At 41.5% G+C, this 24,434-nt stretch overlaps 1 protein-coding gene across 1 annotated transcript in view; it reads right to left on the bottom strand.

Moving 5' to 3' along the window:
- Window positions 1–1,790: 1,790 nt before the first annotated feature.
- Window positions 1,791–24,434, bottom strand: part of LOC150044760 (uncharacterized) — a 29,587-nt gene continuing 6,943 nt past the window's right edge. The window contains exons 2-6 of the mRNA XM_090321159.1: window positions 24,153–24,279; window positions 23,123–23,206; window positions 19,993–21,614; window positions 2,129–2,463; window positions 1,791–2,043 (exon numbers count right to left, since the gene is read on the bottom strand). Coding sequence (XP_090177285.1) covers window positions 1,791–2,043; window positions 2,129–2,463; window positions 19,993–21,614; window positions 23,123–23,206; window positions 24,153–24,279 — 2,421 coding nt within the window. The remainder of the gene's footprint in view (window positions 2,044–2,128; window positions 2,464–19,992; window positions 21,615–23,122; window positions 23,207–24,152; window positions 24,280–24,434) is intronic.

The following is a 24,434-nucleotide window of genomic DNA, read 5'->3' as shown; positions in this document are numbered from 1 at the left end:
ACTGCAGGGTATGTAACATATACAAATTATAAAATCTGCAGCAAGATACCTTACTTGAATGTTTCTTCTGTGATTTTCCAAAAAGGACAAAGATATGGACTTACACTTCCTGAAATGCCAGCAAGAGCCAATATAGGATCACCAGATCCATAGATGGGATATTTGGGATTAAATTTGAGAGACCATGTACTAGAAATGATTGTGGGAGTAGGTTGAATAAATTAGTGAGAATGGGATTAGGGAGTAGGACCTAGACAGATCCTTTCATTTGTCTCCTGTTCCCCTCTAATAACTAGGTTCCAGCTTATTCCTCGGCCCAGCTCCTCTCCCCGCCTGAAAGTTGGTCTAAACCTTCCCAAATCACCAAGTGACTGAATGCTGGAAGAAAGACTACCACGTCCATTTTGTGCTCTGCAGATATAGAACCAATGATTCCTTAAGGAAAGGAGAGCTAAAACCATCTTCCTCTTCCTGTGCTTTTCTCCTCTGCTCTGTAGGTCAGAGTTGTGAAGTCAGAGTGGGTGAAGTCTGTCCTTTAGGAGGGAGACTCCTGATCACAGGGTGTCTTTCCAACAGCTCTAGGCTCCATTCCTAAAACCACAGCACCAGCACACACTACTCCAATATCCCATGAACAATGACTCCAGACACAAGGACGTGTGCACACCTGCGTGAACTCAAGCCAGGCCAGCTAAGAAGGCCAACAAAGCAGGAGCAGAGCAAACATGTCTTGAGAAACAACACAGAACCCCAATCCCAGCTCACTGTCCTAAGACCTTCCACAATTCCACCACAGTCATGCCCTGGCTTGTCCTCCAGCTGGGCACAGTGATAACATCCCATGGCTGACACAGCACTCTCTCTCAGTCATGGAGGGAAATGCACAGCTCCTGCTTCTCCTGGTCTGCAGGGCCCAGCTTGCTCTCCCGGCGTCCAGAGCCAGTTTCTGGCACCTGGAGGAGACCCGAGAGCTGATGGCAGCGACACTCATGAACCCCGAGTGGAGGAACACGTGGAGGTCGACTCTGCTCCAGTGCTCCAGCCCCGGCTCCCCACCTGACATGGGCTCCACACCTGAGATGCCTTCAAGTACAGCTGGGCGCGTGTCTCAGGGGACTCCGACCTACAGAACGCCAAGTTAGTCTTCCGCGGACTTCCAGCAGCCAGGGGAAGAGGCAGAGCGGGGATTTTCAAAAGCTAAGCTGTGGCTGGGAACGCGCAAGCGCAAAAAGGATCTTCCGCTTCCCCACCCCGCCTCAAAACAGAAAACCTCCACTACCAAGGGCTCTGCTCTGCCCGAACACTACAACTCCCACAATGCACGGCGGCACCCTGGAGGAAGTGGGCTCCTTTCAGAGGTTGCACCATTCTCAGATCCTAGATCACAGGTGTGGCTTGATAGTTTGGAAAGTTTCTCACCCGGTGGGGGAGCCAAGGTGAGTTTCTTCTTCCAATTACTGTTTGCCTCTCAAAGCATTGTAACAAGCAGAAAATGGAAACATATGGCTAGCACTAGATAAGTTGGCTCTTATTAAAAAACTTTTATTAGAGAATTTATTAACATTGATTTTTACATCGTATTTCAAATGACATGATTAACAAACAAGTGTTCAAAAGGAATCTCTATATACAATCAATGGCACTTAGTTTTTAGAACATAATCAAAATTAGGCTAAGGGCTTCCCACATTCCTTACATTCAAAGGGTTTTTCTCCTGTGTGTTCTCTGATGTGACGTGAGGTATGGTTTCTCTCTGAAACACTTCCCACATTCCTTACATTCAAAGGGTTTCACTCCTGTGTGTATACGGGAGTGTCTTTGTAAATTTCTCTTGCTTGCAAAGAATTTGTCACATTCCTTACACTCAAAGGGTTTCTCTCCTGTGTGTATACGGGAGTGTCTTTGTAAATCTCTCTTGCATCCAAAGAATTTGTTACATTCCTTACATTCAAACGGTTTCTCTCCTGAGTGTGTTCTCTGATGTAAAGTGAGGTATGGTTTCTCTCTGAAAGACTTCCCACATTCCTTACATTCAAAGGGTTTCACTCCTGTGTGTATACGGGAGTGTCTTTGTAAATTTCTCTTGCATGCAAAGAATTTGTCACATTCCTTACACTCAAAGGGTTTCTCTCCTGTGTGTATACGGGAGTGTCTTTGTAAATATGTCTTGCATCCAAAGGATTTGTCACATTTCTTACATTCAAAGGGTTTCTCTCCTCTGTGTGTTTGCTGATGGGAAGAGAGGTTTGACTTTTGTCTGAAAGACTTTTCACATGTGTTACACTTATAAGGTTTCTCACCTGTGTGAATTCTCTGATGCAAAGAGAGGTTTGACTTTGTTCTGAAAGACTTTTCACATGTGTTACACTTATAAGGTTTCTCACCTGTGGGAATTCTCTGATGCAAATTGTGGTATGACTTCAGTCTGAAAGACTTTCCACATATGTTGCATTCATAAGGTTTCTCACCTGTGTGAATTCTATTATGCATGTCAAGCTGTGACTTCTTCATGAAAGTCTTTCTACATTTGTCACATTCATAAGGTTTCTTTTCTGTGTGATTTCTTGTATGTACATTGAGATCTGATTTCAGGGTGAAGTATTTGTCACTTTCCGTACATTCAAAGGGTTTCTCTCCTGTGTGTGTTTGCTCATGTAAAGTAAGGTATGGTTTACGTTTTGAATTCAACTTAAAAGTTCGTAGTGATCTCATTCTTTCCACGACTGTGTTACTATTCATGCTTTCTACTTCACACACACATTCATCTGGATTTTCCTCACACGTTTGAGTCATTGCCTCCATCTTTTGGATACCTAGAATGAGTCATACAAAAAAAATACAAATGAGAACCAACGATTCTGTAATGTAAAGGTAAAGACATTTTCTCCCATCCTAACTGTTAAGAGATTTTAAAATGTCAAAGTAGGAATTGATTTATGAGAAATATATGCTTTTCTTTTGCCGGGAGTTTGGCCTAGTGGTAGAGTGCTTGCCTAGCATGCACAAAGACCGGGGATGGATTCCTCAGTACCACATATAAAGAAAAGTCAGAACTACTGCTGTGGCTCAAGTGGTAGAGCACTAAACTTGAGGAAAGTCCAAGGATAGGCTCAGGCTCCTGAGTTCAGTCCTCAGTACTGGCAAAAAAATAAGAAACAACAACAGAGAAATATATGCTTTTCTCTCTAGTGTATTAATTAAGCAAGTAATCCAGATATTTTACAGAGAAAAATGTTCTTCTATGTGTCCTTTTTCCTTTGTTTTATAACAGAGAAAAATTTACTCAAATTGCTCAATTTTGTACTGATAAAATTGAGCTCAGTACTTACCTTTGGCCTTTACCATTTTTTTCAAATATTATTTGCTTGATCATGGGAGAAAAGCTGCTTTGTTTACATTTACTTTTTTGAAATAACTAATACTGCTGTGTTTCACAATAATTAGGTGACTCTTTGCCTTTCAATAATTGTTTATACATTCAGTTCTAACTTCTCATTAAGAATTATTTTAGGTATCTATGGGAATTATAAAATTTGTGTTTCTCTATCTTAGACAATGTCTCATCAAATTCCTTTCCTAACACTCCTGCTCCTCAGACCTTGGAAAAACAAAGATACTCCAGCTCAGCACCTACTGAATCATCCTCACTAGACTAAAAGCTCTGCTTCTGGATCTCAGTCTCTGCCACCACTGATACACTATTTTGGTTTTCAGAGTAAAACAGCCCTGATGTATTCCTTATTTCCTCACACCGGCATACTTTTACTTCCAGGAAAATTAAAACTCTTTTCTCTCTTCCTTTCTTTCTTTCTTTATCAGTTCTGGGATTTGAACTCAGGGCCTGAACACTGTCCCTGAGCTCTTCAGCCAACACTAGTGTGCTACCACTTTGCCCCACAGGATCACTTTCAGCTTTCTGGGAGTTATTTAGAGAGAAGCGTCTAAAGGACTTTCATGCCTGGGCTCGCTTTGAACTGACATCCTCAGATCTCAGCCTCCTCATTAGCTAGGATTACAGGTGTGAGCCTCCAGCACCAGGCAGAAAATGAAATCTCATTTTCTACATTATTCACTTTCTTCTTTTTGTTCCATAGTGACTTCCACATAAAGAAAGAAATTGCTAACTTTACCGCCACAGAGAACATAGTAGATCTCCATATCAACTCTTGTTTCACAGTCCTTTGACACAAGGATCACCTAGGTTTCCATCACACACAGGACTCAGGGAAACCTGCAATATTATAGCTCCATACAGCACAAGAAGAACTTACCCACTGAGTTCAGGCCTCAGCATCACTACATATGATGATGTCACTCACCTGTGAAGTTCTGGTCAGAGGCTCCCCAGGGTTCTGTACCTTGCTCCAGCTTGGCAATCAATTCAGGTTTAGGAAAGCAGTGCCCTGCTAATAAGAAGTAGTGGAGAACTATGGCTCATGCTGGGTCATCACTGCTCTAGGATGTCACACATATTGTTCACAAGGCTGATCCTAAATCTTGCTTCCCTTTTTTTTAGTCTATAATGAATAAATTTATTGTCTTACAAAAATCATTGTCTAGAAATATGGGAATACAAGAAAAGATATCTGCAGTCAGGAGTCTGGTGGTCAACAGCCAGTACAATTCATCCAGGGGAGATTCAAGATTCCAAACCTGCATGACAATTCTTCCTAACAGATGATAAAGCTTTTAACCCCCAAAGGTTTTGTGTTTTGAAGTACAATGCAGAGGATTGAGGATTTTTCATTAACACTGATTCATTGTTGCTGAATGTTTATAATACTACTTTGACTAGAGAGGTACATGTTATGAAGCACAGTCAAAATAATACAATAAATTGTCCTAGAGGCAAATAATATATTTAACATTGTTTTAGTACTGTAGTGTCTAAGGCACTTTCTGTAATGTCAGTTTGCTCAACTATCAACTGAAAAAAAAACCCAAAACAAAACACCAGAATGCTAAGTGTGCACTGGAATACTGTGCAAAGGAAAACGAAGGATTCATACCCACTGGCATGTCAGCGTTCAGGCAGGTGGTATCTGTTCTTCAGGAGGACGTCAGCACGGACTTGGAGAAAGCCAAGTCCCAAAAGCATTTCCAGTCTTGAGTAGTTAATTGGAGATAAGAGCCTCACGGGGTTTTTTCTGCCATTGATGGCTTCAACCCCAAAATCTCTGATTTCAGCCCCTAAGGAGCCAGGATTACAGGAGTGAAGCACTGCAACCAGTGCCAGATTTAGAGTATAAATCCTGCGGCCTGAAATCTTACACTCCAATAACACAAACATTCGTAAATCCACTACAAAATATGACGATGACCTTGTAGGTTATTATGATTTTTGCTCACCCAAGGACACAAAGTTGCTGTAGGTATCTAGCATGACATCCCTGTACATGGTTCTCTGGGCATTGTTCAGGATCTGCCACTCCTGCCAGCTGAAATCCACAGCCACATCATCAAATGACACCAGCTTCTGTAACAGCACATTTCCATCAAGTCATTAACTGTGAGGCATAAGAATACCAACTCTGGAAATTCACTCTTGTACATATATGTTTCATCTTACATCAAATGTTTGGAGCTTGCTCTGTTATGTTACACTAAGAGAAAGAAAAATTAAAAGAAATATATGTCTCTATATTAACTTAGTAATTAGTAATACAAAGTTTCTGCTGCTAGCATTAGAGACAAAGTAACTTCTAAGGAGCTAATAACCTGGAATAATAAAATTAATTATACATAGGTTTCTGAGAGAGTGTCCTTAGCTTATAATATGATAAAATTTACTACTTCTCAGGGTAACCATGAAGTAAACAAATTATTTTTCCATATTTTCATATTCTTCCTCACTGAATATGCTAATTTGATCTTTTATAAAGAGCTCTCATAAGCAATCAGAACAGATTCAGGACATCACATGGAATACATATGCCATTAAGACATCTGTGACAAGTAGAGTGTCCAGGGGAATGTTTAAGTGAGTGACAATACTCAAGTATGTACCTAATGGAAATTTTACAGCTCAAGTGTTAGAGCTCCAGCCTTGAGAAATCCAAGGATAGTGCTCAGACCCTGAGCTCAAGCTCAAGACAGAAAAAACAATAAATAAATAAATAAATAAATAAATAAACTTACCAGTTAATTTTCTATGAAAAGAACAGTCAAACTATCAGACTAGATTATAGCTATTACATAATAAATAGCTTTTCAAAGGAATATACTAGGCCCTGCATATTTGTGAACTGCACAGATGCACAGAGCAATCGAACCAAAATATTTGAAAAAGTTTGGCATCTGTACTAAACAGGCAGTCTTTGAACTATTGTTATCTTAATAATCAGTCAAAAGAGATCTATACTAAATATAGAAAAAACAAATAAAAAGCTAACCTAAGCAAAAGACAATAATGAAAAATACAAATGGTGGGAACATGAAAGGAAATAAACATCAGTACAAATTGTATGACCATAGCTACAGACCATTTATAATAACGAATACATCAAACATCTGCATAATAAAAGATGCATGGTAAAAAGGAAAGTCTCGAAAGACATGCTTAAAAGGAACTCTGGGGCCCTGACTTTGGCCTGATGGCAGAGTGCTTGCCCAGCATGCACAAAGACATGGGTTCAATTCCTCAGTACCACATATGTAGAAAAAAGGCAAAAGTGATGCTCATGCTCAAGTGGTAGAGCTCTAGCCTTGAGAATGTCCAAGGAGGGTGCTCAGGCCAAGGACAGTGCTCAGACCCTGAGGCAAACCAAGAAATGGCAAAAAAAAAAAAAAAAAAAAAGAATAAAAGGAACCCTAAAGCTGAGGGTTTAAAGTTCCACCTTGCCAGAATGCAAAATACTGAGAGCTGGCCATGAAGGGTTTAAACAGCAACTCTGGAGAGTGTTCAGAGACTCAGATCACACCTCTTCCTTAGTGCTGGGAAGGCTGGGAACTGAACCTTAGAATGTTGTTGACCTTGAAGACTAATTAAGGAGGATTTCATGGCTGGAATTTATCTGGGCTATAGTCTCCTGTCTTAAAAGCCTCTTACAAACTCTGTTTTGGCTCTGCTTGTAATATTAATATAGGTGCTTTATTTTTTTTCATGTATCCCTTGTAACCTTCCCTTTGTGAAATAAATATGCTTGTTTGCTGGGACTCTAGGCCCAAATGCTAGTCAAACTTGGAAAGCCTAGTTTCTCTTTTACTTCTCGATTTTTTTGTCTTCTTGTTGTTTTTTGTTTTTTTTTATTTGTTTCCTTTGGATCTGGAATCCTGTAGAAGTGTCTCAGTTTATAATTTGCAACAATTTTCCTATATATTGGGTAAGAAAAATGTCAATTCTGACCAGGTGCTGTAGCTCCAGCCTGTAAACCTAGCTCCTCAGGAGGCTGAGATCTGAGATCAAGGTCCAGAGCCAGCCCTGCATAAAAGGACCAGAGTGTCTCATCTCCAATTAACCTCAAGAAAACAGTCTCCAGGATAGGGCAGTGGCCTCTAGCTGAAGAGCTTCAGGACAATGCCCAAGCCCAGGGGCAGGATGGTAAGGCTTGAGCTGATAAGTTCAGGGAGAGTACTGAAGTTAGGGCCGGTAGTTTGATCTAGTGGTAAAGTCCTTCCCTCATATGCACAAAGGCCCAGGTTCGATACCTTGGTACCATATACATAGAAAAAAAAAAGGTGGAAGTGATGCTGAGGCTCAAGTAGTAGAGTTCTAGCTTTGAGAAACTGCAAGTATAGTGCTCAGGCCCTGATCTCAGGCCTAGGACTGGCAAATTAACGAATGAAATAAATAAATAAATCAATGATTGAAGGAAAGAAGGAAGGAAGGAAGGAAGGAAGGAAGGAAGAAAGAAAGAAAGAAAGAAAGAAAGAAAGAAAGAAAGAAAGAAAGAAAGGTATGTAAAAAAAAATGTCAATTCTGGCCCGGGTTTGGCCTAGTGGTAAGAGTGTCTGACTAGCATACACAAAAACCCAGGTTCGATTCACCAGTATTCACCAGTACCACATCCTCACGAATGGCAAAAAAAAAAAAAAAAAAACAGGGAAGAAAGATAGAAAAGAAAATGTCAATTCTATGAACCAAAGGAAAATGGATCAATAAGGAAAACTAGTTCCTGGCAGGGAGTTTGGCCTACTGGTAGAGTGCTTGCCTACCTAGCATGCACGAAGAACTGAGTTCAATTCCTCAATACCACATACACAGAAAAAGCTGCCAAAATGAAGCCAAAAGAAGATCATTGGAAGAAAAGAAAAAGGTGAGACTTATGACAGACAGGGGGGACCAGGAGCATAGCCTAGTGGTAGAGTGTTTCCCTAGCATGCAGGAAGACCCAGATTAGATATCTCAGACAGTATGCCATACACAAAAAAGTCAGAAGTGCTGCTGTAGCTCTAGTGGTGGAGTGCTAGCCTTGAGGAAAGTCCAAGGACAGAGCTGAGGCCCTGAGTCCAAGCCTCAGGACTGGCCAAAAAAACAAGGAAAAAACGTAAAGAAGGAAGGAAGAGGGATTGAGAATAAGAAAAATAAAAAGGGACACATGTAGCCTAATTTTCCAGTAAGACATAAACAACAAAACTGTCCAAGAAGCATGTATGGAGAGGAATTTGTACACATGAACCTTGTTCTCTTCTCTAGCACACTAGAAGTTGTGTGTGGACACACTATTTCAGCTGCTCCACTAGTATTTCATTAACTACACTTATTTATGTTACTCATTGGAATGTGATGTCTCACACTCTGCTTATAAACCTTCCATGAGGGCCATGAGTTTGGCCTAGTGGTTAAAGTGCTTGCCTAGCATGCACGAAGACCCGGGTTCGATTCCTCGGTACCACATACATAGAAAAAAGCCAGAACTGGTGTTGAGGCTCAAGTGGTAGAGCTCTAACCTTGAGAAAGCCCAAGGACAGTGCTCAGGGCGTAAGCTTAAGCCCAGGACTGGCAAAAAAAGAAAAAAATAAAATAAATAAACCTTCCATGAGAAGTCACTTCCCCATTGTCACTGAATCACATAACAAGTGTGCTTACTTTTTCTTATATCAGAAAAATTAAAAACTACCAGAAGCAAATTAGCACTCAATATGGACAGAATGTAAGGTTTTTATAATCTGTTTGATCTAATTCCATCTTTATCTCCTTATATTTTTAAATCTTCAACACACATAGGTAGGTAAAACACTGAGAAATAAAAAGCAACTCACCACAGATCTTCTCATGTTTTCTTGCTTTTGACAATGAACAGAAGATTCTGGAAGAATAGCTGGGAGAAAAAGCAAATGAGGTGGTTAGGAAAGAGTCTGTATGGTTTTGCTCCATTTTTTTCCTGCAAAACACAGACTATTTAGGCTGGAGAAGCATAAAGCCTTCTATAGATTCTTTTGGATCACAAGTATAGCAATAAACTCTCTACTAAAGAAGAATCCAGTCCATTAGATGTTAGGTAGATAGTATACAAGCAATTCATTTCTAGATTAATAGATATACAGAATTCATAAAAGCTAATGTTTGCCTGGGTAGGGAGTGTGGCCTCCCGGTAGATTGCTCGCCTATCATGCATGAAGCCCCTTATTTGATTCCTTTGTACCACATCTACAGAAAAAAGCCAGAAGTGGTGCTGCGGCTCATGTGGTAGACCTGTAGCCTTGAAAAAGCTCAAGGACAGTGTCCATGCCCTGACTTCAAGTCTAGAACTGGCAAAAAGCAAACCAAAACAAATGTTCCCACCAAAAAGAATTAACTAATTGAAACAAATAGAAAAATCAAACCCTCATTAAAACTAGTTTTTACTGAAATACACTGAGGCATGTATCAATGATTATTTTATTTATTCAAAGGTATCCAAGGACTGCACTGACCATTTGTGTACTGCCTCATTCATTTACATACTAAATACAACAAAAACATGTATGTCTAACTCAGTATTTATCACCCAAATTTATACAGGAGAAGTGTATATGATTTGAAAGTCTTGTTTATAATGTTTCAGTAATGGCTAACAAATGGCACATTTCCCTATATTCAAACACTCAGAGTACCCTTGTGCAATGATTTGCAAGTTGTCATTTAATCTGCTTTTGTCAAAAGGCCATCAGTAAAGATGATGCAAGTCCTTAATGCTGACTTTCCTAAACAGTAAAATTAAGAACCTTGCTAGCCTGGTGGAGACACAGGGCCTAACAAAGATGCAACAGAAAATACCGGTCAAAGGTGTGTCTCAATCCAACTCACACATCCTGAGCTAAAGAACCAGAAGATTATAGTCTTTTCTCAGGTCCATTTCTGCCCGGGCTGGCTTTGAACCTTGATCCTGAGATCTTAGCCTCCTGAGTAGCTAGGATTACAAGCCTGAGCCATCTCACTCAGCTTACATTCTAACATTACTTAAAAAATACTTATGTAAAATTACTAGCTGAGAACTCTCCAAAAGGCAGATCCATTATATTTTGAAAACATTAAATAGATGTGTTTCTACATGTACTTAGTAGTTGGTTTGTTACACATGAAATACATTATCTACAGTTCTGTTTGTTTGTTTTTTTACACACTCATGTAGAATGGAAATTCTTTTTTTGTGGTGTTCATTGGACTTCTGCTTTAGGGCCTGGTTGTTGTCCCTGAGCTCCTCAGCTCCAGGCTACCACCCTACCCCTGGAAGCAAACAGTGCCACTTCCAGGTTTTTGCTGCTTAACTGCAGGTAAGATTCTCAAAGACTTTAGTGCCTGAGCTGGCTTTGAACCACAATTCTCAGATCTCAGCCTCCAGAGAATGTAGGATTACAGGTGTGGGCCACCACGCCCAGCTTGGACATTTTTTGATGTAAAATAACATGAATCTTACAAAGATGTACAAAAAATGAAAATGTACTCTTTAGACTTTAAGTGAGGCTGTTCTTGCTAGGAAAGACAATGTGAATTGTTTAAAAGCAATGTTTGCAGATCAGTATTTTGTTTTTCTACATCAGAACAGTGTTTCCTTACATTAAAAACCATTTTTGAAAGCCGGTGCAGGTGGCTCACATCCATAATGCTACCTTCTCAGGAGGCTGAGATCAGAGGATCAAGGTTCAATGCCAGCCTCGGCAGAAAAGGAACTGAAACTCTTATCTCCAGTTAACCTCTAGAAATTGGAAATGGGCCTTGGCTCTCTGGCAGGGTGGTAGCCTTTTAGTGGAATACGTCTGGGACAGAGCCCAGGCCTAAGAAAAACAAAAAGCTTAAAAAAGGTTTTACAATAGCCCATTGCCTATATTCACAACGCTTGAGATCAAGAGTGTTATAGATTTCAGGGTAGGGTATTTTCTTTTTGTTTTGGGATTGGGACTACCCTTATACATATTAGTGACTGGACATCCCTTATTAATTTAAAGTTTTCTATTTCATATGACTTTATTAGAAATATAATATGCATTTTATAAGAGAGTATTGTAACTAGGCTCTGGTGGCTATAATCCTAGCTACTCTGGAGGCTGAGATCTGAGAACTGTGGTTCAAGCCAGCCCAGGCATGGAAAGTCTATGAGATGCTTACTTGCTATTGAAAGCCAGAAACCCGGAAGTAGCACAGATTAAAGCCAGCAGGGACAGGTCTGGAAAAATCCAATCTCCAAGAAAATACCAAGAATAACTGGAATTTAAGAGGTGCTTTAAGTGTTTCTGAACATTACTCTTGAGCAAACAAGCTCATGGTTAGTGCCAGGCTGTGAGCTCAAAGGGCAAAATTAGAGAACCCTAAACAGAGAACACTAGCTAATACTGCAGGGTATGTAACATATACAAATTATAAAATCTGCAGCAAGATACCTTACCTGAATGTTTCTTCTGTAATTTTCCTAAAAAGGACAAAGGTATGGACTTACACTTCCTGAAATGCCAGCAAGAGCCAATATAGGATCACCAGATCCATAGATGGGATATTTGGGATTAAATTTGAGAGATCATGTACTAGAAATGACTGTGGGAGTAGACTGAATAAATTAGTGAGAATGGGATTGGGGAGTAGTGCCTAGACAGATCCTTTCATTTGTCTCCTGTTCCCCTCTAATAACTAGGTTCCAGCTTATTCCTCGGCCCAGCTGCTCTCCCCGCCTGAAAGTTGGTCTAAACCTTCCCAAATCACCAAGTGACTGAATGTTGGAAGAAAGACTACCACGTCCATTTTGTGCTCTGCAGAAGTAGAACCAATGATTCCTTAAGGGAAGAAGAGCTAAAACCGGCTTCCTCTTCCTGTGCTTTTCTCCTCTGCTCTGTACGGCTTGTCAGAGTGGGTGAAGTCTGTCCTTTAGGACAGACTCCTGGTCACTGGGTGTCTTTCAAACATCTCTAGGCTCCATTCATAAAACCACAGCACCAGCACACACTACTCCAATATCCCATGAACAATGACTCCAGACACAAGGACGTGTGCACACCTGCGTGAACTCAAGCCAGGCCAGCTAAGAAGGCCAACAAAGCAGGAGCAGAGCAAACATGTCTTGAGAAACAACACAGAACCCCAATCCCAGCTCACTGTCCTAAGACCTTCCACAATTCCACCACAGTCATGCCCTGGCTCGTCCTCCAGCTGGGCACAGTGATAACATCCCATGGCCGACACAGCACTCTCTCTCAGTCATGGAGGGAAATGCACAGCTCCTGCTTCTCCTGCTCTGCAGGGCCCAGCTTGCTCTCCCGGTGTCCAGAGCCAGTTTCTGGCACCTGGAGGAGACCCGAGAGCTGATGGCAGCGACACTCATGAACCCCGAGTGGAGGAACACGTGGAGGTCGACTCTGCTCCCGTGCCCCAGCCCCGGCTCCCCACCTGACATGGGCTCCACACCTGAGATGCCTTCAAGTACAGCTGGGCGCCTGTCTCAGGGGACTGCGACCTACAGAACGCCAAGTTAGTCTTCCGCGGACTTCCAGCAGCCAGGGGAAGAGGCAGAGCGGGGATTTTCAAAAGCTAAGCTGTGGCTGGGAACGCGCAAGCGCAAAAAGGATCTTCCGCTTCCCCACCCCGCCTCAAAACAGAAAACCTCCACTACCAAGGGCTCTGCTCTGCCCGAACACTACAACTCCCACAATGCACGGCGGCACCCTGGAGGAAGTGGGCTCCTTTCAGAGGTTGCACCATTGTCAGATCCTAGATCACAGGTGTGGCTTGATAGTTTGGAAAGTTTCTCACCCGGTGGGGGAGCCAAGGTGAGTTTCTTCTTCCAATTACTGTTTGCCTCTCAAAGCATTGTAAGAACAAGCAGAAAATGGAAACATATGGCTAGCACTAGATAAGTTGGCTCTTATTAAAAAACTTTTATTAGAGAATTTATTAACATTGATTTTTACATCGTATTTCAAATGACATGATTAACAAACAAGTGTTCAAAAGGAATCTCTATATACAATCAATGGCACTTAGTTTTTAGAACATAATCAAAATTAGGCTAAGGGTTTATATGTCATAGATACATATGAATCTATGTAATAAAACATTATGTCTATAGAGTCATAGGTTTTTATGTCTATATAGTTGTGTTTATATTTCCAACACCATATCCATAGCATTTGGTGTGCAAATATTGAGTCCTCACTCTTGTATTGTTTGGATCTAATAGCCACATATTAAGCATACCAGGTGTCTTTTGTTCCTTAGGTCTTGACTTGTCTCAATCAACATGACTCGCTCTAGATTCATCCACTTCCCTGGGCAACCTCATGCAAAAAACTAAAAATTGACTCTAGCCTTTCGTCATGCACAAGCATTAACTCAAAGTGGATCAAAGACCTCAATTTCAGACCAGAAACTGTGAAACTGCTACAGGATAGAATAGGAGAGACACTGGAACTCATACACACAGGGAAAAGATTCCTGAACAGAATCCCAGGGTCACAACAGATTGGAGAGAGACTCGATAAATGGGACTACCTAAAAAATCAAAAGTTTCTGCACAGATAAAAGCATAGCCACAAAAGTAGACAGCCAAGCAACTGGGAAAAGATATTTAGCAATAATACATCTGACAAATGCTTAATATGCAGTATCTACAAGGAACTCAAGAGACTAATCCCCACCAAACCCAACAAAGCAGAGGTCTTCTGGTTCACCAACGGGAGCAGCTTTATGCACCAAAGCTAGACGTAGGCGGGGGCTGCAGTAGTCTCAGAGACTAAAGCAATCTGGGCTGAATCCCTACCTTCAGGGACATCATCACAAAGAGCAGAACTGGTGGCTTTCACCCAAGCCACAGCAGGACAGACCATTAAAAATAAGGAGGAAATATTGGCACTCCTGGCTGCCCTTTGAGAACCAAAGAAACTGGCAATAGTCCACTGCCCAGGACACCAGAAACCCATAGACCTGTGTCCAGAGGCAATCACCTAGCCAACTAGACTGCCCGGGAGGTGGCCTATCTCCAACCCCATCTCTAGCCCTCCCAGACCCAGGACCCAGAGCCTGACCGCCGATCCCAGAGTACACAGAGGAAGAACTGCAATGGACCCAAAAGCTCCCTATGGCACAGCTCCTCGACAGATGATGGAGAGATTCCAGGTATCACATAGTGCTCCCCAAAAAATTAGGGACAAAGGTGCTGCGAAGAATCCACCATAGCACACATCTGGGAGCCAGAAAAATGTAAGACTTAATAAGACAAACTGGACTATGAATTAAGGAAGCAGCCACAAAAATCGATCAGATTATCTCAAGTTGCAGAGTAAGCCAGCTAAATAATGCAGGGAGAAATCAGCAGAATGCAGGGGCAAGGCAGCAGGGGGACAAGGCAGGAGCCTAATGGGAGGTTGATTTTACTGAAATAAAACCAGGAAAGTATGGGTATAAGTATTTACTAGTTTTTGTAGATACTTTTACAGACCCCAAAGTTCAGGACAGGTGGATAGAATGAATAGAACATTAAAAAAGACCCTAACTAAATTGACCATGGAGCACAAACTGGGTAGCTCTTCTCCCCTATGCTCTGTACAGGGTTTGAAACTCCCTTTTAAACTAGGACTTACCCCCTATGAAATAGTGTTTGGTAGACCACCCCCTATAATACCCAGCCTTAAGGAAAACCTTGTTAAAAAGAAAGAGGATGGTGATTTTGAACTCTTGTTTTCACTCCAAGCCCTGCAAAGGGCTCAACAAGTGGTCTGGCCCAAGCTGAGGGACCTGAACGAGACAGGACCACCTCCAGTGCCTCACCCCTACAGACCAGGTGATTGGGTACTTGTGAAGAACCACCCGCAGGAGAATTAGGAGCCACCGCGGAAAGGACCGTTCAAAACCATTCTGACAACTCCCACCACTCTCCAGGTGGACTGAGAGGCCTCCTGGATTCAATACACCCATGCCTAGCCAGTGAACCCATTTCCAGCCCTCACTGAACCCTCAGCGAAGAAGACGACCTGGAGGATTGATCAGACTAAGAACAACCCTTTAAAAATTAAGTTGCACTGCCAAAAACTGTGACCATGCTTGCTCTGCGCTTTTATCTTTTAATCTGTTTACCCTTGTGTTCTGTTGCAACAAACCCTCACAGACCATCCAACTGGATGTGGGTGATCCGCAACCCTGAGACAGGAAAGAGAATAATTCTGACCACGACACGGGGACCCCTGCCCGATTTCCCCAAACTCCACTTTGACCTATGCCAGCTGGCTGAAGGATCCTGGGCCCGAACTGGCTGGACTAAACAGGACTCTCACTCAGAATGCAGATGGCACAGCTGGCACATGGGCCTGGGGGAAAGCAGACAGACCGGTGTGGAGGTCCCGAAGAATATGACTGTAAGGCCTGGGGTTGTGAAACCAGCACCTCCACCTGGTGGAGAGGTACTGGGAGGGATTTAGCAATCTTTTCCAAGCCCAGCAACCAGGATTCCAAAATCAAGATATAATTCACAGACACTGGGAAAAGGGTGGAAGGGTGGGAACTAGGTAAATCATGGGGCTAGCAACTGTATTACACCGGGGGTGTCCATTCAGGGGTGCTGTTAACCTTGCAGGTGGTTAAGGTGCCTGATCGCTGCTCCCCCCAGCAGTCATAGGTCCCAGTGTTGCACTAAAGCCCTCCTGTGACCTGAAACCAAGCAACCCCAGAAAACCTAAGGGAAAGGACCAAAAGACTCAGAAGCCCCAGGGCCCACAAAGCCCTCAAATCCCTAAAACCGTAGATACCCCCGGCATGCCCTAAACATCAGGAGGATCCTTGTGGCAATTGCTACTGCTTACCTTTAAAGTCCTAAATCAAACCCGTCCCAACGTTACAACCTCGTTGGTTACGCTATGACATTCACTTTCTTTTTCATGAGGGCCTGGCCACCCAAAGGAGTATTTCCATCTGCAGCAACTGTACTCAGTGTAGGTGGAACAACAGGCCATCCATTTGACCTCACAAGTGGTGTCCGGACAAGGGCTCTGTGTGGGGAAGATTCCTACCAAATATTCCCAACTGTGCAATTCCTCCTTTAATTCCACTTCCCACACCGGGTATCTGGTGCCGCCCTCGGACACCTGGTAGACCTGTTCAACTGGACTTACCCCTTGCTTGTCCCTCCAGATACTATGACATTAAGGTCAGGGAAAGGAATCCTTTGGAGTATTAGTACAGCTCCTACCTCAGGTAATTTATCACACTGAAGAAGACATGATGACTCAGTGGATAATGGAACGCCTGAACAGAAAAAAAAAAAGGGAGGTAATCGCCTCTATTACCATTGGGAGCCTCATAGGACTGGCTGGACTAGGGATGGGGGTCGCATCTCTGGTAACTCAGCCACCTCCTGTGAGTCCTTACAAGGAGCAATTGACGAGGATATTCAAGGCTTGGAGAAATCAACCTCTTTCCTCCAAAGTCCACTAATCACAGGAAGGAAAATACTTGGCCTTTTAGACCGCAACCATTGAATATTTATCTTTCTCTTGTGTTGTGCCTATCTTCCCTACTCAATTTATTGAGTGAAATCACCAGTGCTACAAAAGAGTGAAAAGACCATTGATAAATTTGAGTGGCTGGGTTCTGATTTCTCAGGTATATGACACAGCAATTATTGGATGCCTATGAGGTTTAATTTCTTGCCTTTGTTTTTTTTTTTGGTTGGTTGTAGGGCTTGAACATTGGATCTGGGCCCTGGCCCCGAGTTCTTCGGCCCAAGGCTGTCACTCTCCCACTTGAGCCACAGTACCACTTTCCAGTTTTCAGGTGGTTAATTGGAGATAAAAGCCTCACTGACTTTTGTGCCCAGGCTGGCCTTGAACTGCAATCCTCACATCTTAGCCTCGTCAGTAGCTAGGATGACAGGCATGAGCCACTGGCACCCAACTCTGGTTCTTTCTTTAAAAGTTGTTTGTTCCAGTACCTACTGTATGAGCTATTCTTTTTTTTTTTTTACCCCCTACGGCTGGGCTTGAACTCAGGGCCTGTGCACTGTCATTGGATTTTTTTCAAGGCTAATACTCTAGAACTTGACCTCAGCACCGCTTTTGGTTTTCTTATTTTCTGCTCCCGTGGCACTGAGGACTCAATCCTGGGGCTTCATGTACATTAGGCCATCACTCTATCACTAGTTCATGCTCTTCGCCTGAATTATTCTATATTTAACCCACTCTTTGATCCCACACTTTTGGAATATTGATATCTTTTTCCTATTTCTCTGCCCTTTTCTCCTTTATATACTTAAGCTTTCCTACCCTTGAATCATTTCAGGTGAAAAGTTGGAATACAGCCATTATAACTTGCACTGGTGGGTTTGTGTATAGTTTGGGCTTTTCTCCTCTCAGTAAAACTGGTCATAAGCTTTGGAGATGGCATGACCCATTCGTGGAATACATTCTCCATAAAGAAGAGTATGAAATAAGATACTTTTTTCAAGGTGTCAAATCCAGAGTTACCCTGTTAAGGATACTTTCCTTAAAGTTTTTTTTTTTGTAGTTAATTGATATTTTTAAATCTTATCTGCTTATCTCAGGAAAAGCAAATGTTAAAGTTTTGGCTTTTGGGAGTTGAAATTTGAAACTATGAAAGTAAAAGCATCCATTATCCCCAAATTTAACTTTTAAAATAATTAAATATGTAGAAATTAGAGTCAGGCATGGCTGCTCACATTTGTAACCTTGTTATAGAGCTAGGACTATATAGATACAGAGTCTTTTGATTTATGGCTAATCCAGACAAAAAGTTCACATTACTGCACCTCATTCAATAGCTGTTCTCAGTACACTGTGTTTGTGACCTCAGCTACTCAGAAAGCACATAAAGATGGATTGTAGTGCAACCTGGCCTGGGCATAAACATAAACCCTATTATAAAAAGGAGTGAAACAAAAAGAGCAGGGTGTGTGGCTCATCTAGTGCAGCACTTACTAGCATGAATGTGACTCTGATTTAAGGACTGGGAGAGACAAGAGGGAAGAATGTGAAGGCAAGAAAGGGAAAATAGAGAAGAGGGGAGAAGAAGAGGGAGCAGTGATCCTATAAGCACATACCTCAATAAAAAATGGTTAGCAATGTATCCGTTTTCTCATCATTTTTCTGCTACTTCACCACTTAAAAATCCAATGACCTCTTGTGGACCAGTTTAATTATATTTGTCTTTATTTTCCCACCAGAGAAACCAGAAGTAGAGTTATGGCTCAAGTGGTACAGCATTAGCCTTCAGCAAAAATGTTTAAGATCAGTGCCTAGGCTCTGAGTTCCAGTTGCAAGATTTGTCCCCACACACAAAGAAAATGTATCCCCAAATGTGTGTTCATCCATGTTCTCTACTGAACTTAGGGACAAAAGATGGGGAGACAGATGTTCCTTCTGTGCACAATTCGTAATAAACAAGGAGGGGTATCTTCCATCAGATCTTCTATTAAAAACCAATCTGGAGGGCTGGGAGTTTGGCCTCGTAGTTGATTGCTTGCCTAGCATGCATGAAGACCTGAGGTCGATTCCTTGGTACCACATACATAAGAAAAGCCGGAAGTGGGGCTGAGGCTCAAGTGGTGCTGAGGCTCAGACCCTGAGCTCAAGCCCAGGACTGGCAAAAAAAAAAACAAACCAATTTGGAAATACTAAGTCATCTGAGTTATAATGCATGGACCACACAATACAGTGAGAAACTTTGAGAGAACAGTGGAGAAAAAGATGCTCAAATCATGACACTCTTTTCCCATCTAACAATCCCCAAACCATCTTGGAGATGACCTTAACACCAGTCGCATAGAGCCAGAGCTCTTATTTCTGAGAAGAAATAAGAAAATGTCTTTTTTAGCCAGTCTTGGGGCTTGAACTCAGGACCTGAACACTGTCCTTGGTCTTCCTCAAGACTAAATAGCTCTACCACTTGAGCCATAGCACCACTTACGGCTTCTGTGTATGTGGCATGGAATAAGTGAACCCATGTTTTCATGCATGCTAAGCAAGCACTATACCACTAGGATAAACTCCCATTCCCCTGTGTGTGTTCTAGAAATATTGAGCTATACTTTTTTGGTGAATAACTTTTGACATTTCTTACATTCATATGGTTTCTCCCGTTTGTATTCTCTGATGAAAACGGAGGCATGCCATCTTCTTGAGAAACTTTCCACATCTGTTTCATTCATAGTATTTGTTTCTTGTATGTTAATGAGTTGTGAGCTCTGCCTTCCTGCATTCATAAGGCTTCTATCCTGAATGGTTTTCTAATGCACGAGATGTGGCTTCTGCTCAAAAGACAGTGGTCCTTCATAATATAAGGGTTCTCTCTTGCATGGGTTCTCTGATGCAAACTGAGTTCTTACCTAGTTGAAAGATTTTCCATATTTATTATTCCTAAAGTATTGCCACTGAGATTTGAACGCTGGTTGAAGGCCTTTCTACACTTTTTACATTCATAAGGTCTCTAGCCTATGTGAATCCTTGTATGTCTGTTGAGATCTGATTTCCGGGTGAAGGATTTGTCACATTCCTTACCTTCAAAGGGTTTCTCTCCTGTGTGAATTCTTGTATGTGTGTTGAGACCTGATTTCTGGGAGAAGGACTTATCACATGCCTTACATTCAAAGGTTTCTCTCCTGTGTGTGTTCGCTGATGTAAAGTGAGGTATGGTTTCTGTCTGAAAGACTTCCCACATTCCTTACATTCAAAGGGTTTCTCTCCTGTGTGTATACTGGAGTGTCTTTGGAAATCTCTCTTGCATCCAAAGGATTTCTCACATTCCTTACATTCAAAGGGTTTCTCTCCTGTGTGTGTTCTCTGATGTAAAGTGAGGTATGATTTCTGTCTGAAAGACTTCCCACATTCCTTACATTGAAAGGGTTTCTCTCCTGTGTGTATACTGTAGTGTCTTTGGAAATCTCTCTTGCATCCAAAGGATTTGTCACATTCCTTACATTGAAAGGGTTTCTCTCCCGTGTGTATACTGGAGTGCCTTTGGAAATCTATCTTGTATCCAAAGGATTTGTCACATTCCTTACATTCAAAGGGTTTCTCTCCTGTGTGTGTTCTCTGATGTAAAGTGAGGTATGGTTTCTGTCTGAAAGACTTCCCACATTCCTTACATTCAAAGGGTTTCTCTCCTGTGTGTATACTGGAGTGTCTTTGGAAATCTCTCTTGCATCCAAAGGATTTCTCACATTCCTTACATTCAAAGGGTTTCTCTCCTGTGTGTGTTCTCTGATGTAAAGTGAGGTATGATTTCTGTCTGAAAGACTTCCCACATTCCTTACATTCAAAGGGTTTCTCTCCTGTGTGTATACTGTAGTGTCTTTGGAAATCTCTCTTGCATCCAAAGGATTTGTCACATTCCTTACATTGAAAGGGTTTCTCTCCTGTGTGTATACTGGAGTGCCTTTGGAAATCTATCTTGTATCCAAAGGATTTGTCACATTCCTTACATTCAAAGGGTTTCTCTCCTGTGTGTGTTCTCTGATGTAAAGTGAGGTATGGTTTCTGTCTGAAAGACTTCCCACATTCCTTACATTCAAAGGGTTTCTCTCCTGTGTGTATACTGGAGTGTCTTTGGAAATCTCTCTTGCATCCAAAGGATTTGTCACATTCCTTACATTGAAAGGGTTTCTCTCCTGTGTGTATACTGGAGTGCCTTTGGAAATCTATCTTGTATCCAAAGGATTTGTCACATTTCTTACATTCAAAGGGTTTCTCTCCTGTGTGTGTTCGCTGATGGGAAGAGAGGTTTGACTTTTGTCTGAAAGACTTTTCACATGTGTTACACTTATAAGGTTTCTCACCTGTGTGAATTCTCTGATGCAAATTGAGGTATGACTTCAGTCTGAAAGACTTTCCACATATGTTGCATTCATAAGGTTTCTCACTTGTGTGAATTCTATTATCCATGTCAAGCTGTGACTTCGTCATGAAAGTCTTTCCACATTTGTCGCATTCATAAGGTTTCTTTTCTGTGTGATTTCTTGTATGTACATTGAGATCTGATTTCAGGGTGAAATATTTGTCACTTTCCATACATTCAAAGGGTTTCTCTCCTGTGTGTGTTTGCTCATGTAAACTAAGGTATGGTTTACGTTTTGAATTCAACTTAAAAGTTCGTAGTAATCTCATTCTTTCCACGACTGTGTTACTATTCATGCTTTCTACTTCACACACACATTCATCTGGATTTTCCTCACACGTTTGAGTCATTGCCTCCATCTTTTGGATACCTAGAATGAGTCATACAAAAAAAATACAAATGAGAACCAACGATTCTGTAATGCAAAGGTAAAGACATTTTCTCCCATCCTAACTGTTAAGAGATTTTAAAATGTCAAAGTAGGAATTGATTTATGAGAAATATATGCTTTTCTTTTGCCGGGAGTGTGGCCTACTGGTAGAGTGCTTGCCTATCATGCACAAAGACTGGGGATCGATTCCTCAGTACCACATATAAAGAAAAGTCAGAACTACTGCTGTGGCTCAAGTGGTAGAGCACTAAACTTGAGGAAAGTCCAAGGATAGGCTCAGGCTCCTGAGTTCAGTCCTCAGTACTGGCAAAAAAAATAAGAAACAACAACAGAGAAATATATGCTTTTCTCTCTAGTGTATTAATTAAGCAAGTAATCCAGATATTTTACAGAGAAAAATGTTTCTCTATGTGTCCTTTTTCCTTTGTTTTATAACAGAGAAAAATTTACTCAAATTGCTCAATTTTGTACTGATAAAATTGAGCTCAGTACTTACCTTTGGCCTTTACCATTTTTTTCAAATATTATTTGCTTGATCATGGGAGAAAAGCTGCTTTGTTTACATTTACTTTTTTGAAATAACTAATACTGCTGTGTTTCTCAATAATTAGGTGACACTTTGCCTTTCAATAATTGTTTATACATTCAGTTCTAACTTCTCATTAAGAATTATTTTAGGTATCTATGGGAATTATAAAATTTGTGTTTCTCTATCTTAGACAATGTCTCATCAAATTCCTTTCCTAACACTCCTGCTCCTCAGAACCTTGGAAAAACAAAGATACTCCAGCTCACCACTTATTTAATCATCCTCACTAGACTAAAAGCTCTGCTTCTGGATCTCAGTCTCTGCCACCACTGATACACTATTTTGGTTTTCAGAGTAAAACAGCCCTGATGTATTCCTTATTTCCTCACACTGGCATACTTTTACTTCCAGGAAAATTAAAACTCTTTTCTCTCTTCCTTTCTTTCTTTCTTTATCAGTTCTGGGATTTGAACTCAGGGCCTGAACACTGTCCCTGAGCTCTTCAGCCAACACTAGTGTGCTACCACTTTGCCCCACAGGATCACTTTCAGCTTTCTGGGAGTTATTTAGAGAGAAGCGTCTAAAGGACTTTCATGCCTGGGCTCGCTTTGAACTGACATCCTCAGATCTCAGCCTCCTCATTAGCTAGGATTACAGGTGTGAGCCTCCAGCACCAGGCAGAAAATGAAATCTCATTTTCTACATTATTCACTTTCTTCTTTTTGTTCCATAGTGACTTCCACATAAAGAAAGAAATTGCTAACTTTACCGCCACAGAGAACATAGTAGATCTCCATATCAACTCTTGTTTCACAGTCCTTTGACACAAGGATCACCTAGGTTTCCATCACACACAGGACTCAGGGAAACCTGCAATATTATAGCTCCATACAGCACAAGAAGAACTTACCCACTGAGTTCAGGCCTCAGCATCACTACATATGATGATGTCACTCACCTGTGAAGTTCTGGTCAGAGGCTCCCCAGGGTTCTGTACCTTGCTCCAGCTTGGCAATCAATTCAGGTTTAGGAAAGCAGTGCCCTGCTAATAAGAAGTAGTGGAGAACTATGGCTCATGCTGGGTCATCACTGCTCTGGGATGTCACACATATTGTTCACAAGGCTGATCCTAAATCTTGCTTTCCTTTTTTTTAGTCTATAATGAATAAATTTATTGTCTTACAAAAATCATTGTCTAGAAATATGGGAATACAAGAAAAGATATCTGCAGTCAGGAGTCTGGTGGTCAACAGCCAGTACAATTCATCCAGGGGAGATTCAAGATTCCAAACCTGCATGACAATTCTTCCTAACAGATGATAAAGCTTTTAACCCCCAAAGGTTTTGTGTTTTGAAGTACAATGCAGAGGATTGAGGATTTTTCATTAACACTGATTCATTGTTGCTGAATGTTTATAATACTACTTTGACTAGAGAGGTACATGTTATGAAGCACAGTCAAAATAATACAATAAATTGTCCTAGAGGCAAATAATATATTTAACATTGTTTTAGTACTGTAGTGTCTAAGGCACTTTCTGTAATGTCAGTTTGCTCAACTATCAACTGAAAAAAAAACCCAAAACAAAACACCAGAATGCTAAGTGTGCACTGGAATACTGTGCAAAGGAAAACGAAGGATTCACACCCCCTGGCATGTCAGCGTTCAGGCAGGTGGCATCTGTTCTTCAGGAGGACGTCAGCACGGACTTGGAGAAAGCCAAGTCCCAAAAGCATTTCCAGTCTTGAGTAGTTAATTGGAGATAAGAGCCTCACGGGGTTTTTTCTGCCATTGATGGCTTCAACCCCAAAATCTCTGATTTCAGCCCCTAAGGAGCCAGGATTACAGGAGTGAAGCACTGCAACCAGTGCCAGATTTAGAGTATAAATCCTGCGGCCTGAAATCTTACACTCCAATAACACAAACATTAATAAATCCACTACAAAATATGACGATGACCTTGTAGGTTATTATGATTTTTGCTCACCCAAGGACACAAAGTTGCTGTAGGTATCTAGCATGACATCCCTGTACATGGTTCTCTGGGCATTGTTCAGGATCTGCCACTCCTGCCAGCTGAAGTCCACAGCCACATCATCAAATGACACCAGCTTCTGTAACAGCACATTTCCACCAAGTCATTAACTGTGAGGCATAAGAATACCAACTCTGGAAATTCACTCTTGTACATATATGTTTCATCTTACATCAAATGTTTGGAGCTTGCTCTGTTATGTTACACTAAGAGAAAGAAAAATTAAAAGAAATA

The sequence above is a fragment of the Megascapheus bottae genome, chromosome 29 (genome assembly GCF_031878675.1).
Source record: "Megascapheus bottae isolate mThoBot1 chromosome 29, mThoBot2.hap1, whole genome shotgun sequence".
NCBI lineage: Eukaryota > Metazoa > Chordata > Mammalia > Rodentia > Geomyidae > Megascapheus > Megascapheus bottae.
Note: the sequence above shows the minus strand (reverse complement) of the source record. Positions and strands in the feature narration are given on the sequence as shown.